At 36.1% G+C, this 19,252-nt stretch overlaps 1 protein-coding gene and 1 pseudogene across 1 annotated transcript in view; one reads left to right on the forward strand and one right to left on the reverse strand.

Annotated features, from left to right (window-relative positions):
• The window catches only part of MALRD1 (MAM and LDL receptor class A domain containing 1), a 759,283-nt gene that overhangs the window by 718,183 nt on the left and 21,848 nt on the right, over nt 1-19,252 (reverse strand). Inside the window, 2 exon segments of the mRNA XM_077896425.1 lie at nt 6,814-6,974; nt 7,063-7,157. Coding sequence (XP_077752551.1) covers nt 6,814-6,974; nt 7,063-7,157 — 256 coding nt within the window.
• On the forward strand, nt 7,177-9,992 carry LOC144313256 (rab GDP dissociation inhibitor beta pseudogene; annotated as a pseudogene).

Raw genomic sequence — 19,252 nt, forward strand, 5'->3', positions numbered from 1 at the left:
ACTTTTCGATGCCCAAAACTCCAAAGCAGCTTGCAGAATCACTTTTTCTTCCAGCCCCACATCCAATCCATTAAGATCTGTTAAACCCTCTCTTCTTTCCATTCCTACTTCCACTCCTGTATCTTCACTCCTGATCTGATGAAAAGGCTTTTAAATGACCTTCTCACCTTCAATTCTCTCCAATGGAGTTTGCAATATATTTATTTGTTTGATTCGATTAAATTGCAAGCTAACTCCATCTAACTGTGAAAATTGGCTGCCATTTGAGGCCACTGTTCCAACAAGAAGAAATGTATTTCTTGGGGAGAACGCTATATCTCTGAATATAGGGAAATTCACCAATGGGTCTGTGTAGCTATAAAACATAAGATCCATCAGGCATAACTTGACATTCTAATTAAATATATCTAAACAGAAAGACTTTCCAGATATTTTTCGTTGGGATCCTGAAAAGATGGAAGGGTTGAACTAGTTCAAGAAAGTTGAATCTCAAGATGATTTTTTTTATAAAGTCAGGTCTAGGGTTGGAAGCCATGTTGGCATATGGTTGTCGTATTTCTAAGACAAGTGAGGTCTAGCATTCTCTGCTTTCCCTCAAACTTTGGCAAGTGTGTTTTTCCAAACATCCACCTCATTTTAACTATGTTAGGGGTACACTAACAGATAACATAGATAATGATCATGGCAGTCAAGTATGGCCTGCACTGATCCAATAGTAAATAACAAATTGCTTTCACTGCAAACATTTTAAGAGAAGATGGTCTCTGAGGGAGGCAGGAGTCAGTGCTCAACTGCTTTAAGATTTAAATCTTCAATTTGACAGTAGCCAAATAATGGACATAAACTCATTTGGATGACACTAGTAACTACATGAACAGAAATGCTTGTAGTTGTATTTATTGCATGAAAGTTTTCTTAATCAGTAGTATACATTCAATATGATTTCTCAAGCAAACACGTGAAATACAAAAAGATGATGGTGATTTTTTGCCATCACCTGTTTCACATGGTAAATATTCTTGAATTACAAGGGAAAATGACTCTGATTATGATTTAGAAAGGTTTGAGAGTAGCATTTCTTTTAATTTGCGATTTGTATTTATTTTATGAATAACTCATCTTTTGTCTGTGTTAAAATCTATTGTTTCTGACTACAAGGCTGCTAAGAACCCTTTGGTGTGTTGAAATGGATGATCAAAGAAATGACAAGTAGATAACAGCATATTAAAAATGCCTCAATATCTTTTTAAAATTCAGATCTGACTTCTCATTTACTTTGAGAATCTAAACATTCAACGTGAAAGCCACAGTCAGTGATATATTTAGTAATACAGTATTCCTTCCTTCCTACCTATAAAACCAATATGTAAAGCACCTTAAAGAACGAAAAAAAAGGGGGCACCTGGATGGCTCAGTTGGTTAAGTGTCTGCCTTTGGTTCAGGTCATGATTCCAGGGGTCCTGGGATCAAGTCCTGCATTGGACTCCCTGCTCAGAGGAGAGCCTGTTTCTCCTTTTCCTCCTCCCTTTCACTCATGCTCTCTCCCTCTCTTGCTCTCAAATAAATAAATGAAATCTTTAAAAAAATAACAAAGAAAAAGAGAGTGAGGGAAGGTTTTACTTGCATTTGAGACAAAGTTTCTGCTATATGTGTAGCCTGGCTTATTCTCTGCTTCTGCAAATATTTTAGGACAATAGCAAAATTAATTGCTTAAGTCCACAATTTTGAGAAATACAATTGCAGTTAATCAGCAGAATAATGTGTAATAATGTTGTTTTATCCAACACAGCAGACAAAAGAATGTTTAATGAGTCACCTGCAACACATTTGGCCAAATCCAGAAGTTGGATTTTTTCCCCATCTATATTTTATAAATCATTATGATGTTTTAACGTGATAAAACAAAACAAAACGATCATGGCTCAGTGAGTAAATGATTGAGATGTGAAATCAAACTATCCTGGGGTCTAATCTGGATGGTATGTAATAGGTTCTTTCACTCTCTGAAGCTTGTAAACCAAACATGAACAGGGGGGTGAATTATAGTTCTGATTCGGAAGACTGCCATCCATGGAGGGCCAATAAAATGTACAAAAGACTAAATGCAATGCCTCACATATCGTAAGTGCTCAGTAAATACTAAATGTTATTACTCCTTAACCATCTTCAGAAACTTTCTTAAATGCTGTTATCTTTGCTGACTAGATACATAAACACCATTCCTTATTTCTTGCAGCATGCACTCAGAAATGAATGGGCTTCGATTTCATTAAGGCATGGACCCAGTACTTTACAGAAAAAGGTAACAAAGCCCTCCCACCTGACAACGGTCAGATCCAAAGGCTTTCTTGGAAACCCATGCTAAACCAGGGTCCAGCTGAAACTAAAATCTCTTATTTGGATATTTCTAAAGGCAGCATGAATGGTTTTAAAACTATCAGAAGGCAGCGTGGAGGGGCAATTGCAGAAAACAGAGTAATTCTCAGAGGCTTTTAAACTGATGAGGCACCAGATATTGTCTGGAGATGGTGATTCCAAAATGCCCTCAAATAAGCCTCTTGCTTAAGCTTTTCAGGGCCAAGCTACAATAGGGCGGCCGGCAGTATGACAAGCACAGCACATCTCTGTGGCCTAGCTAAACAAAAGCATGTGAATGTCTGCTCTCTTGCTGACAGGACAGAACTGAAAGATACCTGCAATCTTAAAGATTGGTGTTGCCTAAGGATCCCAAGAGAGTCATAGGGTTTCCTAAGTTGTACAAAGCCTCTAAGGTAGAGGCACTGTTTTCGTATCAGCAATAAAGTATTTTGGCAAACAAGTTAATATACTGCACATGCATCTGCTTTTGCTGGAGCCACTGCTGCATTTTAAAGCACTCGAGTGAATAACCTCGCTGCCTCAGCTATAGCTGAATGGCCCTGGAGGTGATATATTTGGGAGTTTTAAGTTTTATATTTAGCTGCTACACATATTTAATCATCAGCCCCTGCAATGTATCATTTGGAAACGGATGGCTAGAAAAAAACAGGGAGGTGGTTTTAAAAGGTTTAACACACAAGACTCTGTAGGTTCCAGCTCTACCCAACATTGGGCTGCTCACCAGTAAAGACTTTGACCTTAAGTTAGAGGCCGAGATGAGAAGGCACAAAGGTTGGCAAAGATTGGTTAGGATTCTTTTACCATCTATTCTGGTTCAAAGTCAGAAGAAATGTGTTAAACGGTGACAATGTTTACACGCAGACAAAATCTTATTTCAGCCATGAAAGTTTGTATGAGCATACAGACAGAAGGAGCTTTCAGCTCCAGTCAATGTGACTTAATCTCCTCAAAAGCACTCTCGGCTCTGTTTTATTGTTCTTTTGTTTTATTCTGTTTTACTTTCTTATTGAGAGAAGACAGAGAGACATAGGGGAGAAAGAAGAGAAGTGTTAAGAAACAAACTAGCAGTGCCTGGGTGGCTCAGTGGGTTGAACATCTGTCTTCAGCTCAAGTCATGATCTTGGGGTCCTGGGATGGAGCTCTACATTGGGCTCCTTGCTCAGTGGGGAGTCTGCTTTTCTCTCTCTCTCTTTGCCCTTCATCCCCACTCGTGCCCTCTCTCTCTTTCAAATAAATAATACATAAAATCCTTTAAAAAAAAAAAAGAAATAAACCAGAAACTTCTCTAGCAGTTAATGACATGTGAATATACACAACAAATTAGATGCATTATCTAATGCTCAAGGTTCTCAGTCTGCACACACATACACAGACATACCTCAAAGCCAGGAACACATAGGCTATCTTCTATATGCCTATAAAAAATCTTCCCCTTACAAATCATCTACCAGATAAGGAGTTAATATCCAAAATATATAGGAAACTCATGCAACTCAATAGCAAAAAATTAAACAAAATACCCACATAAATAAATAGAGAACATCGTTCCAAAGATAGACAGCATTCCAAAGAAGACATAAAAATAGCCAGCAGGTACAAAAAGATACTCAATATTACTGATCATCAGGGAAATGTAAATCAAAACCACAATGAGATGTATTTCATACCTCCTAGAATGGCTATTATCAAAAATACAAGAGATAATGTGTCTAGAAGGATGTGGAGCAAAGGAACCCTTATTAACTGTTGGTCGGAATGTAAACTGGTGCAGCCATTATGAAAAAAAGCATGGCAGTTCAAAAAACTAAAAATTGAACTACCATATGATCCGGCAATCCCACTTCTGGGTATATAATCAACAGAAATGAAATCACTATCTCAAAGAGATATCTGCATTCTCATATTTATTGAAACATTATTTACAATAGCCAAGACATAGAAACAACTTAAGTGTCCATCAACAGAAGAATGGATAAAGAAAATGTGGTGTACACATACCAGGGTATAATTCAGCCAGGAAAGGAAGGAAATCCTATAATTCATGACAGCATGGCTGAAACTTTTAAGGTATTATGCTAAGTGAAATAAGTCAGAGAAAGACAAATATTTTATGATTCACTTATATGTACAACCTATAAAATCCAAATTCATAAAAACAGAGTGATTATTTGCCAGGGTCTGGATGGTGGGGAAATGGGGAAATGTTGGTCAAAGGGTACAAAACTTCAGCTATAAAATGAGTAAATTCTGGGTATCTAATAAGCAGCATGGTGAATATAGCTAATGATACTATATTATATACTTGCAAGTTGCTAAGAGAGAAGATCCTAAATGTTTTTACTGCATGAAAAAAAATGTAATTAGGTGATGTGATCAACATGTTAACTAACTTTATTATGGTAACCATTCCATAATGTACATACATCGAATCATCACAGTATATACCTTAAACTTACACATATATCAATAATACCTCAATAAAGCTGGGAGAAAAATCTTTTCTTTACATGCATTAGGAACGTTTCCTGAATTCCACCAGGCATATCCTGAGTGTCCCAAGTGAGTCTTTGTTAAATCAATCAATCAGTCATTCACTGGAAGACTTAAATACCTGATGGTTTAAGATACCTTGCCCCATTCCCACCCCACACCACTATATTTGACTTCAATAGACTGCAAAGCTTCAAATGACAGAATTATGTTTCCAACCATACAGTTCCTCTGAAGTCCTATCATCCAAGTGTCATTTAACCCTCTTCTAAGTGATTTTCTTTGATCCTCTTTGGATCCCCATTTAGTTTACAAAAGCCTGAAATTTCAAACTACAGTGAATTTATGACAGATCAATTAAGAAAATGTGCCATTCTTATATCTTACAATTCAATTTTACAATAGAAATCCTGCTCATTATCCCATCTTTCCTCTTATCATTCAAATTAACAAGTTAAAATTCAATCCAATTCAATCCCTATAGCTAAGCAAGTGCTAAATCCATCACATAACAGATGATTTTCTATTCTGTATCAAAATTATAAAATTGATTATTATACTATTCAAATAATAGATGATAAGGAAAACCTGCTTCAGTTGAGTTGGCTAAATCAGCCTACAAACCAGCTTTAAAAAGCAAATTCATTCAGAATAAAAAGCTTTAAGATCCTGTTTTTAATGGGAAATTTTTTTCGCTTTCCCAAATATAAAAATATGCAATACTTTACCAAGAACTCCTGTAGTAATCATTAGATTATAATTTCCACCATACATAAGTTTTATTAGGCTGCATAAATAATTTTGTCTTTTATGGGCTATGGGCTCTCATTCTCAAAATTATTTTGGAAAATAAAGGCTGTACTGAATAATTTGAGTTTAGCCATGAAATGAATATGACAATTATTCTACTTCAATAGCATTTGGAATTAGTATTTAAATCAAAGAGTATATTTCCTCATTACTCAATATAACCCTGTTCTCTCAAAAGTATGAGAAAAGTCTGGAAGATAAGAAATTCTTAAGAATAAGAAATGAAAAGAAAGAGGAGGTTGGAATAGTAAGAGAAATAGAAAATGAAGGGGATTTAAGAAATTAAGAGGATAATTAGAAAGTTATATTTTACTTACATATAAATATATGTGAATATATATCAACTTTAGTTTTTATACATAAATTTAAAAACTTCTTTTAAAAGTGTCTTTTAGGTAGACTGGCCATCTCAATTTCCTGAGACTCTGGTTTCAGTGCTTGAAAATCCTGGCAAATCCCTCACTCCTTGGCCAATTGGGAGAGTGACCATCCTATTTTTAAATGATTAATGATGTAGAAAAGACATTAGGGTTCAAAGCTGACAGCCAAAAAAGAATTCCTGAGATGTCTTTGGTGCATAAAGGGAGTTTTATTAAAGCAGTATACAGGACTCATGGGCAGAAAGAGCTGTAGTGGGACCATGAGGAGTGGTCCATTACATACTTTCAAGTTGGGAGGGGGTTAATGAGAGCCTAAGTCTCTAAAAAATTTTGGAAGCAAGGTTTCCAGGACCTTGTGGGGGGGGGGGGGCTAGCTATTGTTGGAAAACGATCATTCATTACCGTCTAATAAAACCTGAGTCATAAGACCTTTCAGAGGTTTATCGGTGGGTCATATGCTTGGGGTTTTGACTGCCAACATGTATCTTGGGAAGTAAAGATAAAAGGTAGACTTATAGGGTCCTGAGAGCCAGGCTAAGATTGCCTTTTGCCCTTAGCAAACTATTAACATGGAAGAAGCTAAGTCCCTAGAGGAATGTCACTCTGCCCATCTCAAGGACTTATCAACGAGCTGTAGATAGTAAGGAAATGTAATAATTTGTCTTTTGCCTTTGTTTTCCACATCAGTTAAAGACCTATATTTTCTCATTTTTTTTCCTTCAATGATATGATTAGAAAACAGGAAACACAAACCTGAAATTTCTGGTTGCTCTTGATGTTCATGACATTTCTCTCCCACTGACTCTGGAGAGCAGCAGTGTTTTGCCATAAATTCTGAATGGGACCATCACATGTAGTTTGAAGGCCAGCCATTAATTTGCCACTCACATGGCTGGAGAAGTAATAAAATGTGATCTATGAAAAATAAGTAATGTCCGAACAATTACAAAACAGAAGTTCCCAAATGTGAAAGGTATTTAAAATGGTGTATGTTTTCAAATACCTGACAGGCATGTTGGTTATTCGTTGGAAGAAAAACTCTACTTCTTAGGTTTGTGGATGTAGAATCCATTTTGGAGATCAGTGAGAGGAAGTGGGCTGTTGGCAAAAAATCAGCATGTTACAGTCAGAGCAATGCTTGGTAAACTTACTTGGTACACCAGGAAATAATAATTCAGGCCCATATCCGCATTAGGTCAATATATTTTTGTTTAAAGAATGAAACATTTAACCACACCATTCACTTTTGCAAATGGTCTGACTGATAGCTTTATATCATTATATTCTCCAGCAAGATAGCTCATTGCAATTATACTCCCTATAATATAATTATACACTGCAGTCCATGACCTACTTTATCCCCTATAACATAGAAAGTTATAGCCCTGCAAAGATAGTATCCAGGGAAAACATTGCACTGTGATGGCCACCAAAATAAAAGAAATTGTTGTGGTTTACTCTAGAAAGAATTAGATCTAATAGTCCCAGCTTTTCCTGGGATCATGGAAAACAATGCAGAGCCCTAATGCTCTCCCACATGTTGCAGTACAGACTATGCTAATGGACTGTTACTGTTTAGAAGCTGCAACATGAATGGAACATTTCCCGGGCTTTCATAAATTTCCTACAAACATTGACAGGGTTATAGTGTATAATCGGGGAACCACTGTGCTCTACTACTCTATTCAGTATTTTGCTATTTGTCAAAAGGAATGAAAAAATAATGTTGTTGATGATTATGATAACCTATCTACCAAGTTATTCCATGAGTTTAAAGCTGGATTGGAAATCAAATTTAATTGTCACATCATTGAGAGAATCAATAGTAAAATTATGAAGCCTAAGAAACCTCTTCTTCCTTACACTGATTCCAATATTACACACTAATTAAGTAGAAAATAATGACATTAATGATTCCCATAAATATGGTCAGAGGCATAATTGAAATCCCTGCAATAACAGGAAACCATTCTCAGAATGTACTCTCTGTGATAATTATATAAACATAATGTAGATGAAGAGCTGGTATCACAGTAATACAAGTGGACAATCATTAATTTGCTCTTGCTTCATTTTTAGAAGGCAAAGCAAAAGCTAAGCAAATGAATAATCAAATAATACAATAAGCTATTATATTTATTATATACTATATATTGTTTTTAAAATAAGTATTATTTCAATATTATCAGCAATGCAAATGGTAATAGTATTCAACAGTCCCTAAATTATTATTTATAGGTACTCACTGTTAAAATCATCCCTGAAAGGCAAAAAATTTCCATTTATCAAGGAAATTACTTAAATTAATTATATTTATTTTAAAGAGTTTGAACTTAAAAATTAGATTTGGCTCTATTAAATAGAGTAGAATGTATAATAAAATAATAGATTATTTAAATATTTAAGCAGTATATTTTATAAATTAACGAACTATCATTTGGTACACGTTACAACACTATAAGTTATTCTGTATTTGTCAAAAATCACGTGAAGATTAATCTTCAGGTTATCATAAAAAGTAAAGTTTTGGGGGCACCTGGGTGGCTCAGTCAGTTAAGCAACTGACTCTTGATCTCAGCTCAGGTCATGATCTCAGGGCTGAGATCAAGCCCCATATCCAGTCCCATGCTCAGCTCGGAGTCAACTTGAGGTTTTCTCTCTCCCTCTACCCCTTCCCCTCCACTCCTCTCCCACTCTAAATTAGATAGATCGATAGATGATAGATGATAGATAGATAGATGATGGATAGATAGATAGATGATAGATAGATAGATAGATAGATAGATTATATTTTTTAAGTAGGGTTTTAAATTCAGAAACAGCTTGAGATCTTTTGACCTTTGTCTAGGAATAAACTTCCTTTCTATGGCCAAAAACAAAAACAATGTTCAAAATGCACCCAATACCAACATCTGATTTCTACCTTTAACTCCAATTTAGTGGCAATAGGAAGCATTTTTTTTTAAATGCACATTCAATTTTACCTTGCTCCCTATAGTGTGAGTATAGAATTTAATTCACTGGTAAAGATGTTCCTTAGAGAAAAATACTATCTTATGGAAGACTCTTGTTTTCCAAAACAGTTTAGTCATCATGTCTATGAGTAAAAAAGAAAGAAGCACATCCTTGGTGGCATAAGTTTTTCCCACACGTCCTTCATCTTACACCACTTCTAAAGTGGTGCTTTTACAGCGAGTCTCTGGCAAGATATGGCAAAAGCCCGTACCTCTACCCACTGTATGGCCTTGGGGAGCTGCCGCAGGGATTTGCAAGGCTAAGTGCTATTCATGGTGGCACCTACATGCTCAATAAACCCATTGAACAATCATTGTGCAAAATGGCAAAGTGATTGGTGTGAAATCTGGAGAGGTTGCTCGCTGCAAGCAGCTCATCTGTGACCCCAGCTACGTCAAAGACCGGGTAGAGAAGGTGGGCCAGGTCATCAGGGTTATCTGCATTCTCAGCCACCCCATCAAGAACACCAGTGACGCCAACTCCTGCCAGATCATCATCCCCCAGAACCAGGTCAATCGGAAGTCAGACGTCTACGTGTGCATGATCTCCTCGGCCCACAACGTGGCCGCGCAAGGGAAGTACATCGCCGTAGTCAGCACAACGGTGGAGACCAAGGATCCCGAGAAGGAAATCAGACCAGCTTTGGAGCTTCTGGAACCAATTGAACGGAAATTCGTTAGCATCAGCGACGTCCTTGTACCCAAAGACCTGGGGACGGAAAGCCAGATCTTTATTTCCCGCACGTACCATGCTACAACTCACTTTGAGACCACCTGTGACGATATTAAAAACATTAAAAACATCTACAAGAGGATGACCGGCTCCGAGTTTGACTTTGAGGAAATGAAGCGCAGGAAGAACGACATCTACGGGGAAGACTAGGAGCAGTGCACGTCCTCCTCTCGCTAGGACAGACCTAACTCTACTGTTCGCCCCCGACAGCGATAGCCTAGGCCTGCGGCTGTAATCTGCTCCGCGATTGCAGGGCGCTGTACCGGTAAATACTCCTCCCCTTTCTTTTTTTTTTTTTTTTAGATTTTTATTTATTTATGATAGTCACAGAGAGAGAGAGAGAGGCAGAGACATAGGCAGAGAGAGAAGCAGGCTCCACACACCGGGAGCCCAACGTGGGATTCGATCCCGGGTCTCCAGGATCGCGCCCTGGGCCAAAGGCAGGCGCCAAACCGCTGCGCCACCCAGGGATCCCGCCCTTTCTAATATCAGGTGGGAACGTGTCTCACGGCGGGGCTGCTCCGCCCAGGCAGGTCACCGCGTCTGCTCACCTTAGTGGAGGGGCACCCTGAGGACATCCGTGATCCTGGTACGGAGCACTCGATACAGACTTTGTATCTTTTAATCCGTGTAGCCGCCGCGGCCGTGGGCTTCTGCTGCTCCGGAGCCGGAGCGGTACCACTTGCCATCTGTCCCCCTGGCGTCGAGATTCAAGACTGAATCTCCCCTACGGGACAGCAGCCCTACATGCGCCCCCACCTTCCCGTGCTGTGTCCTGTCCGCTACTCCGACAGTGCCCGTGGCACACGGCCACGAGTGGGGAGACAGGAGCCCAAAATCTAACCCAACTGCAGACCCTGAGAGTCCTTTCGGAGGAAGCCTGTGTGCGGTGTTTCAACCTTATAAAATGGATGAGCGCGAAGGGAAAAGAAACCCCTTGTAAGCAGGTAAACGTAGAAGCTTCTTTTCTATCCCAGGTGTGGCTTCTTCAACGGACCAAGCTGCGATGCAGTATTGATTTGACGGGGCCTCCACTTCAGTGTCTGTCTCGAAGGGGCTCCACATGATTTCTATACTGCAAAATAAAGCCAAACTCTGGAAACCAAAAAACAAACAAACAAACAACAAAAAACAACAACAACAACAACAAAAAACACCACTTACTACTTCTAATCATTGAGAAGAGGCTTAAGCAGCTGATAACCAAAATGTACCCAGGGGTTTCTGCACACACCCCTCTTACCCTCTGAAGTAGCCTATTAACAATCATCACACACGTATACGCAAACATCACTGTCACCATTTTAAGTTTCATATTAATCTTTATCATATCCATCTCAGTTTGTTCATATGATTCATAAATTCCCATTTTATCCATCCATATAAGCCACCAAATAGTCTATCTTTAAAACATATGTCACATAATCTCATGGTGAAGTGTTAACTATCAAAATGACAAAATAAGAACAAACAGTATGATTTTATTGGTAATGTTAAATGTTTACATTAAAGGGCTTTCAAAGGATATTTTTTTTCTCATTTGCTGGGTAAGTGGTGAAATAAAATCCCAACATAAACTGAGATTGATGATCAAAAAAAGAAAAAAGAAAGAAAATAAAGTATATAAAATATGAAAGCAACAAAAACCATGAATCAAGGGTGGAGGGCTAAATCCAACAACTTTGGCAGTGAATTCTATCAGCCTTGATCCTCAGGAAAGATAAGGCAAAATTTTCAGTCTCACTTTCTTCAACTATTGACAGGCAACCTTGTATTTCCTCCATTTCCCAAGAGCTAAGTGATTAATAGGAATGAGTGTGAGCAGAAGGAACATAAATCCTATTGCATGTTATAGAGCAACCAACTGGCTCAAAGGAACTTAAAAAAATTGAGTATTTTGACAGTGAGATAATATCAGTACTCAAGAGCATTTCCCCAATAATCAGGCTGCAGGAATGGATCATCATGACAAGGTCTAAGGCCTGAAACAAAGGTTAAAAAGTCAAAACTTTTGGAAAGGCAAAAGTGTGCTAATCTATGACAGAAATATGACTAAGTCCAGATAACAGGGAGGAAATAATAGTCTTTAATATTATCTTTTTTCCAGTTGATAATTTCTATTTATTAAATTGTTTCCATTAAATCATAAGTTTTGCCTCATACCTTCTCATTAAACTAACAAGTTCAACACAACCACATATTTTCTAGAACTGTATCTCTTAAAGGATATCCTTGAATAGCAATCTCTTAAAATTGCTGGTAACTTATAAATGAATGTAGCCGTGTCAATTTAAGCCTGCTTCAGTGATGAAGAGCTAGAGGAATCACTTTAGTGGATCATAAAACTTGACTATAAACATGAGGGTGATGTTAACAAAAATGCCAATGTAAAGACCTCTCAAAATTTACCCCTCCATAAAGGCAATGAAAAAAAAAAAAAAACGGCGAGTTTTGTGGGTTTTGTTTTTGTTTTTTTAAGTAGGCTCCACATCCAGAGCAGAGTTCAACATGAGGCTTGAACTCACGAACCTGAGATCAAGACCTGAGCCGAAATCAAGGGTCAGATGCTCAACTGACTGAGCCTCCCAGGTACCCCTTATGGTTTTTTTAACTTATCCTATTCCCATTGCCTACTTCCAGCTTCATAACAACTTTGAAAAACAGAAGCCACAGCAATAAGCAAAATAGAGTTAGAGCTCTCAAAGCATCATTACCAAATAATTGTGATTATTTGACATGTCTGGTATTTCCCTCAAGACCCCACTTACAAGGCTGTCTGAACTTCACCACATTAATAACTTGTCCAGTGCAAAAGGTCTCTTCCCAGCACGCATTTAAGTCAGTTGGCTACTCTGTAACATGCAATAGGATTTATGTTCCTTTCTGCTCTCATTCATTCCTATTAATCACTTAGCACTTGGGAAATGGAGGAAATGCAAGGTAAACATTTTAATTTTAGAGTTGCCTGAGGTAGTGTATAACAGTTGGAGAGCCTAAATAGTTGAACCAAAAAGATTAAAGCAAACTCTAGGGAATGGGATATCCCATAGGACATGGCTTTGAAATATTCCTATTTTTCCTGCAAATCTAGATGGACATGTACTTGCACACGGCTATGCACATGCTATGGAAAGACCTGAAAAGGCCCTAAGCTCTAATTTCTGACCGACTTTGAGCATCTGTGAAAGCAGAAAGCTAAGATTAAGAGCTATCAACTGCCTGGTTTTGTTAAAGGTGTCCCTCGACATGCACACAAAGTCCCTCAACAAACACTGGGAGATTTATTGATTCCAGGCATTTAAAGAACTCTGTTTTCAATCATGAATTGACCACGAAGCTGACCAAGCAGAGATTTCAGTGGCTACACATGACAAGAATAAAGACTACAGAATTGGTCTAGAAAAGTCACTAAAATAAACAAAAACAACAAATTAGACAACAACAAAAAATGTGGAAGAGACCAGACTTTCAGATTTGCCATATTATGTTGTTTTAAATGTCCATGTTTCAAAAGAAATTGTGATAAATGTAAAGAAACATGAAAATATGACGTATACTGAAGGAAAAAAGTAATCAATGGAAAGTGTCTCTCTATTGGATAAAGACCTTAAATCAGCTATTTTAAATATTTCAAAGAGCCAATGGAAACCATGTCTAAAATGCTAAGGAAACCATGAGAATGATGGCTCACAAAATAGAGAGTATTAATAAAATAGAATATCTGGAACATCAAGAGATAGAAACTATACAAATCAATAACCATCATTATAATTGGTTTTTATAGTTGATAAAAATAAAAATTATAATTCACTGTTGATGGGCACACAATATAAAAAGATGTACTTTAGTCAGTAACAGTGTGAAGTATGGAGAATGGAGATGGATAAGGCACATTTATTTCATACACTATTGCAGTTAGATTGATTATAATCCAACCTAGATTGTTATTATCTCTAGGGCAATCACTAATAAAGTAATTCAAGAAATACATAGTGAAAAAGTAAGTTAACATGATATACTACAAAATATCTATGTAACAGAAAACAGTAATGGAGGAAAAGAGTAACAAGAAAGACAGGAGACAGAGAAAACAAACAGTAGGTGCTCGGTGTAAATACCATCTTATCAGTAGTCATGCTATTTGTAAACTGATTAAAATCTCCAATCAAAACTCTGAGGTTGGCATGTTGTATAAATATATGATCCAACAATACAACCACCCAAAAAGGATGAAAATAAAAGGACGTAAAACCATGATATATAAACAATAACTAACGGAGAGTTGGAAATTCAGGGGGAAAAAAGATTTAACACATGAGAAAATTGTTATTAGAGATAAACAAGTACATTTTATAATGATAAAAGGATCAAGTCATCAAGAAAATATAATAATTATAAACATGCACCTCAAAACAGAGCTGTAAATTATATGAAACAAAAGCTAATAAAAGCAAAGTGAAAATAGACAAATTCAACAATAATAGTTGGAGACTTTGGTACCCCACTTTCAAAGATAGAACACATAGAAGATCAGTAAGGAAACAAAAGACTTGAGCAACACAATACACATATTGGACCTAACAGACACATATAGAACACTCCATCCAACGACAGTAAAATTCATATGTTTCTACAGTGTACACAGAATATTCTCCAGGAAAGATCATATTTCAGGCCATAAAACAACTATCAACTATCACATTTAACAAGATATGAATTAAACAAGTGTGTTCTATGACCACAATAGAGTGATTTGAGTCAATAGCAGAAATAAATGTGGGAAATCCCCAAATATGTGGAAATCAAAAAACATACTCCTTAAATAACCAATGGGTCAAAGGAAAAACCAGAAGAGATATTAGAAAATTCTTGATATGAATGAAAATAAAAATACACTGTATCAAAATGTATGGGACACAGTAAATCAGTGCTTAGAAATAAATAGAAGTAATTTAGTAAATTACTAAATTAAAAAAAGTAAGTTTCTAAATCACAGTCTAACCTTCCACTTTACAAAGTTCAAAAGAAGAGCAGATTAACCCCAAAGCAAGCCCAGCTTTGATCTGATATTAGAGCAGAGATAAATGAAATTAAAAAACAGACAACAGAAACAAATTAAACCAAAATTTGGTTCTTGGAAAGATCAACACAATTAACAAGCCTGTTACTGGACTGATTAATAGGGGGAAAAATTGCTAAATGAATAGTGAAACAAGGGTCAGAACTACCAATGTTATAGCAACATAACTATAGGGTAATATTATCAATGATTGCAGCTAACAAATTGGATAACATAAATAGATGATATGACAAATTCCTAGAAAGACAGAAACATTGACTCAGGACCAAAACTAATTCAAGGAGAAATATAAAATCTGAATGAACTGTAACAAATAAGGAGAATCAGTCATCAAAAAACTTTCCACAAAGAAATTCTCAGTCACAGAAGGATTAACCACCAGTGAATTCTACAAAACATTTAAATAAGAATTAAAACCAATACTTCACAAACTCTTGCACAAAGTGGAAAAGGAAAGAATACTTCTCAACTCATTCTGCGAGGCCATTATTATTTGGTATTACCTTGGTACCAAAACCAGACAAGCATATGACCAAAAAAAAAAACAAAAACTATAGATCGATATCTTGATTAATATAAATGTAAAAATCCTAAACAAAATATAATAAATCTCATCAAGCAAGATATAAAAAGGATTATTCACCAGGACTAAGTAGAATTTATCTCAGGAATGCAAAGTTAGTTCAACATATGAAAACCAATCACTATAAAATGCTATATTGATCAAGTAAAGGATAAAAATCACATGATCATTTCAACAGATGCAGAAAACACACCTGATAAATTCTCGTGATGAAAACATTCAACATGCTAGTTACAGAAGGGAATATGCTTACCAGACAAATGACTTTTACAGAAAACTCTCACCTAACAATATGCCTGATGGTGAAAGAGTGAAAATTGTCACCCTAGTAGGAATAAGATAAGGATATCTGGCATTACCACTTCTATTCAAAATTATACTGGAGTTTCTAGCCAGGGAATTAGATAAGGAAATGAAATAAAAGGCATCCAGAATGGAAACAGAAAGTAAAACGATCTCTACTTGCAAATGACATGATCTTGTATACAGAAGGTCCTAAGGAACTATGTGATTACATCGGTTGAATAGTCCAGGTTAAATTAAAGGTCAGCTGATTAGTAACCATAGTACATCTATAAAGTCCTTCCACAAAAGTACCCGGATTCATTTTGATTGAATAACTACGGGATGGGAAATTTGGAGGGTACATTTTTAGAATTCTGCTACCACCATTAGGTAGGCACTAGTCAGGAAGGCACTAGTTTGGTTCTCCTGTCCCACTTGCTCCATTTTAAGGTGTTGATCAGTCTATGAAGCCTAAACTAGTTACGTCCTTGTAAATTCTTCCTTGACTAATTCAGTTATAACACACATTGAATCAATGTATGTACTCATCAGGTTGCCAGACTTCATTTGCAAAGAATTGAAATCCACTGTGTCCTTTCCAACTGCTTTAATTCGTAAAATTCCCTGCCTGCTTTCATTTGAGAGAATCTCAGTCTACTGGCTATTTATGGCTATATATTCTTTTTTTTTTTTTTTTAAGGTGGGGGGCAGATCCCTGAGTAGCTCAGCGGGTTTAGCGCCTGCCTTCCGCCCGGGGCATGATCCTGGAGTCCCAGGATTGGGTCCTACCTCAGGCTCCCTGCATGGAGCCTGTTTCTCCCTCTGCCTGTGTCTCTGCCTCTCTTTCTCTCTGTGTCTCTCATGAATAAATAAATAAATAAAATCTTTAAAAAAAAATAAAAAAAGGTCTATTCTTTGAAACTTGTATTACATTTATTTTAATTCACTGTTATTTGATTTTATATATTTCTGTTGAGTATGGATTTTTTTCACTTGTGAGTGAATTAATTTGAATATACACTTATATAAATTTCAAATAAATAAGCCATCTGCCTGTAAAGAATAAAATTCCTGCCAAAAGAAAAACAAATGATATATATGAAAACATTTCTGTATGTCTACAGAGAAATTATAAAATGTATTATTGTTTAGCTCAAATCAGTGGAATAATAAATTTCTGTATTTCTACAGAGATATTACAGAATGTATTATTATTTAGCTCAAATCAGTAGAATAATAATATTTACTTTAAAACATTTGACAGCTTGACTACTTTTGTTATATGGAAAAATTTCATTGACGTCATATCAGTTAATTCAAATAATCATCTAAGTTGTCAACTATGATTTCCTGACTGATGTATTACTCAGAATTTGAAATAAAAGAAATGGGAAAATAAACAGATATTATATTATCTAATAAGAAATAGGCATCAATTCTGTTCAGGAAGTATGAAAACTTCATGCAGCTCACTAATTTAAAATGCACACAACATGCGGGCACACATCAAGGACCTTGATATGATTAGCTTGACAATCAAATAATTTGTGGAAGAAATAAAGCCCTCTGCAAAATACTACTTGAGGCAGAGTGAATCATTAAGGATCAAATATATACACTTTTGAAATTCTTTGTGCAACTCCTCAGTCACTGCCATACATCCATCAACATCTCTCATTTCTGCAGCCTGGTCAGACAGAAACAGATTTAGGATTGTCAACTGGGTTGGATAGAGGGGGGAAAGAGGGAAGGCAATGATACTGATGAACAAAATCAGTAACCTTCGGATGACATAGTTCTTGATATTCCCAAATATACATTTGGCTTAATCTTCATTTCCAAAGACAGTATCCTCAGAGCAGACCGCCTGAGCACACCAAGTATCTCTACATGGTCCTTACGTGGTTCTTTCATTTTCACATATCATGTCTCTCACTTCTCTGTCCATTGAAATACCATTCATCTTTCAAGTCCTTTCTCAAGTCTTAAAGTGATGACACCAGTTTGCAGTTGGAGTGGTAAGAATTTGCTTATGTCCACAGAGCAATATGCTCAGGCTAACATTGCAGCACTTTTAAAATTTCCTCTGTGTTATAATTAATTGTGTTATTGTCAAGAATGCTTTTCAAAGAGATCATATCACATGCAGCATATACCATCCTAGTCTTTATAACAGTCATAGCTTTATCACGATGTCTTACACACTCTGGGGTTAACAAAATCTTCTGAATTGAAATTAAATTCACAATTGTCACCACCATACATAAATACATGTACATAAATATATAAAATAAATTTTTCATGTCTAATTATTTTTTACTTTTAAAATAGTGTTACTACAATATTGAAATGGAACAATACTCTGAATTTCATTTCAGAAATACAAATTTTGCTTGCATTTTTTTTGTAAGTCACAGGCTTACCTACTATAATAAAATCTCCTTCACTGAAAATTCAGATGAATTTGCAAGAAACAGCATAATAGAATTGATTCTTATACAGAATCAGAGTATATGTCAAGGTATGCCTTACCTATGTTTGCTACGAAATGACCTCCAACCACTAAAATTAAGATAACTTATCTGTTAGTTCTTGGAGGAGAAATCTGATCCTTAACTCACATATCTCCATAGTGCATATTATCAGATGCGAAAAATGCTCAATTAATATTTATTGAACAGAGTGAGACATAGCAAACTATGGCTCATTGACCAATCAATCCCACCTGCCACCTGATTTTGTATGGCCTCAAAGCTAAGGGTTTTTACATATGTAAATGATTGAAAAAGCTCAAAACAAATATTTGCTGACATGTGAAAATTATATGAATTATAAATTCTAGAGTCCATCAATACAGTTTTATTGTAACATAGCCATGTTCAATCTTTATGTATTGTCTATGGCTGTTTCTACAGTATAATGGCAGGATTGAGTAACTGGGACACGTGAATAATCTAAAAAGCCAAAACTATTTACTATCTGGTATTTGAAAGAAAAGTATGCAGATTTCTAGAATAGAAAAGGTATAAAGTTTATGTCTCCCTCACTAGATTATGAATTCACTGGGGAGAAGAACTTTGTTCTTCTTCACTCTTATATATGCAGGTCCTGGAATAATATGTAGAGCAAAATAAATGCTCAATAACAAGTTTTAAAAATAATAAAGAATAAATGAACATTAATTTTTCACTGATATCAAAATAAACAGATATTAAGATTATAAAGACTACAAAAACTTAACCTAGGAAGTGAGTATGAGATTCTTTTTTTCCGGTTTTTGTCTTTTGCTGTTTCTTATCAGTAAAATAATACAACTCACTGTCTAAATAATGCAGCTTGCCAAGTATTAAGAAATGTATTACGGTTCCTAGTGCCCATTACAAAGGGCAGCATGGAACAGTTTAGGCCATGCTGATATGACAACACTCAGTGATAAATATAATGTTTATACAGAAAGATCTAAAAGCTAAGACCTTGGGAGGCTTTAAAGATAAACCA

This window comes from Canis aureus, chromosome 5, assembly GCF_053574225.1.
Source record: "Canis aureus isolate CA01 chromosome 5, VMU_Caureus_v.1.0, whole genome shotgun sequence".
NCBI lineage: Eukaryota > Metazoa > Chordata > Mammalia > Carnivora > Canidae > Canis > Canis aureus.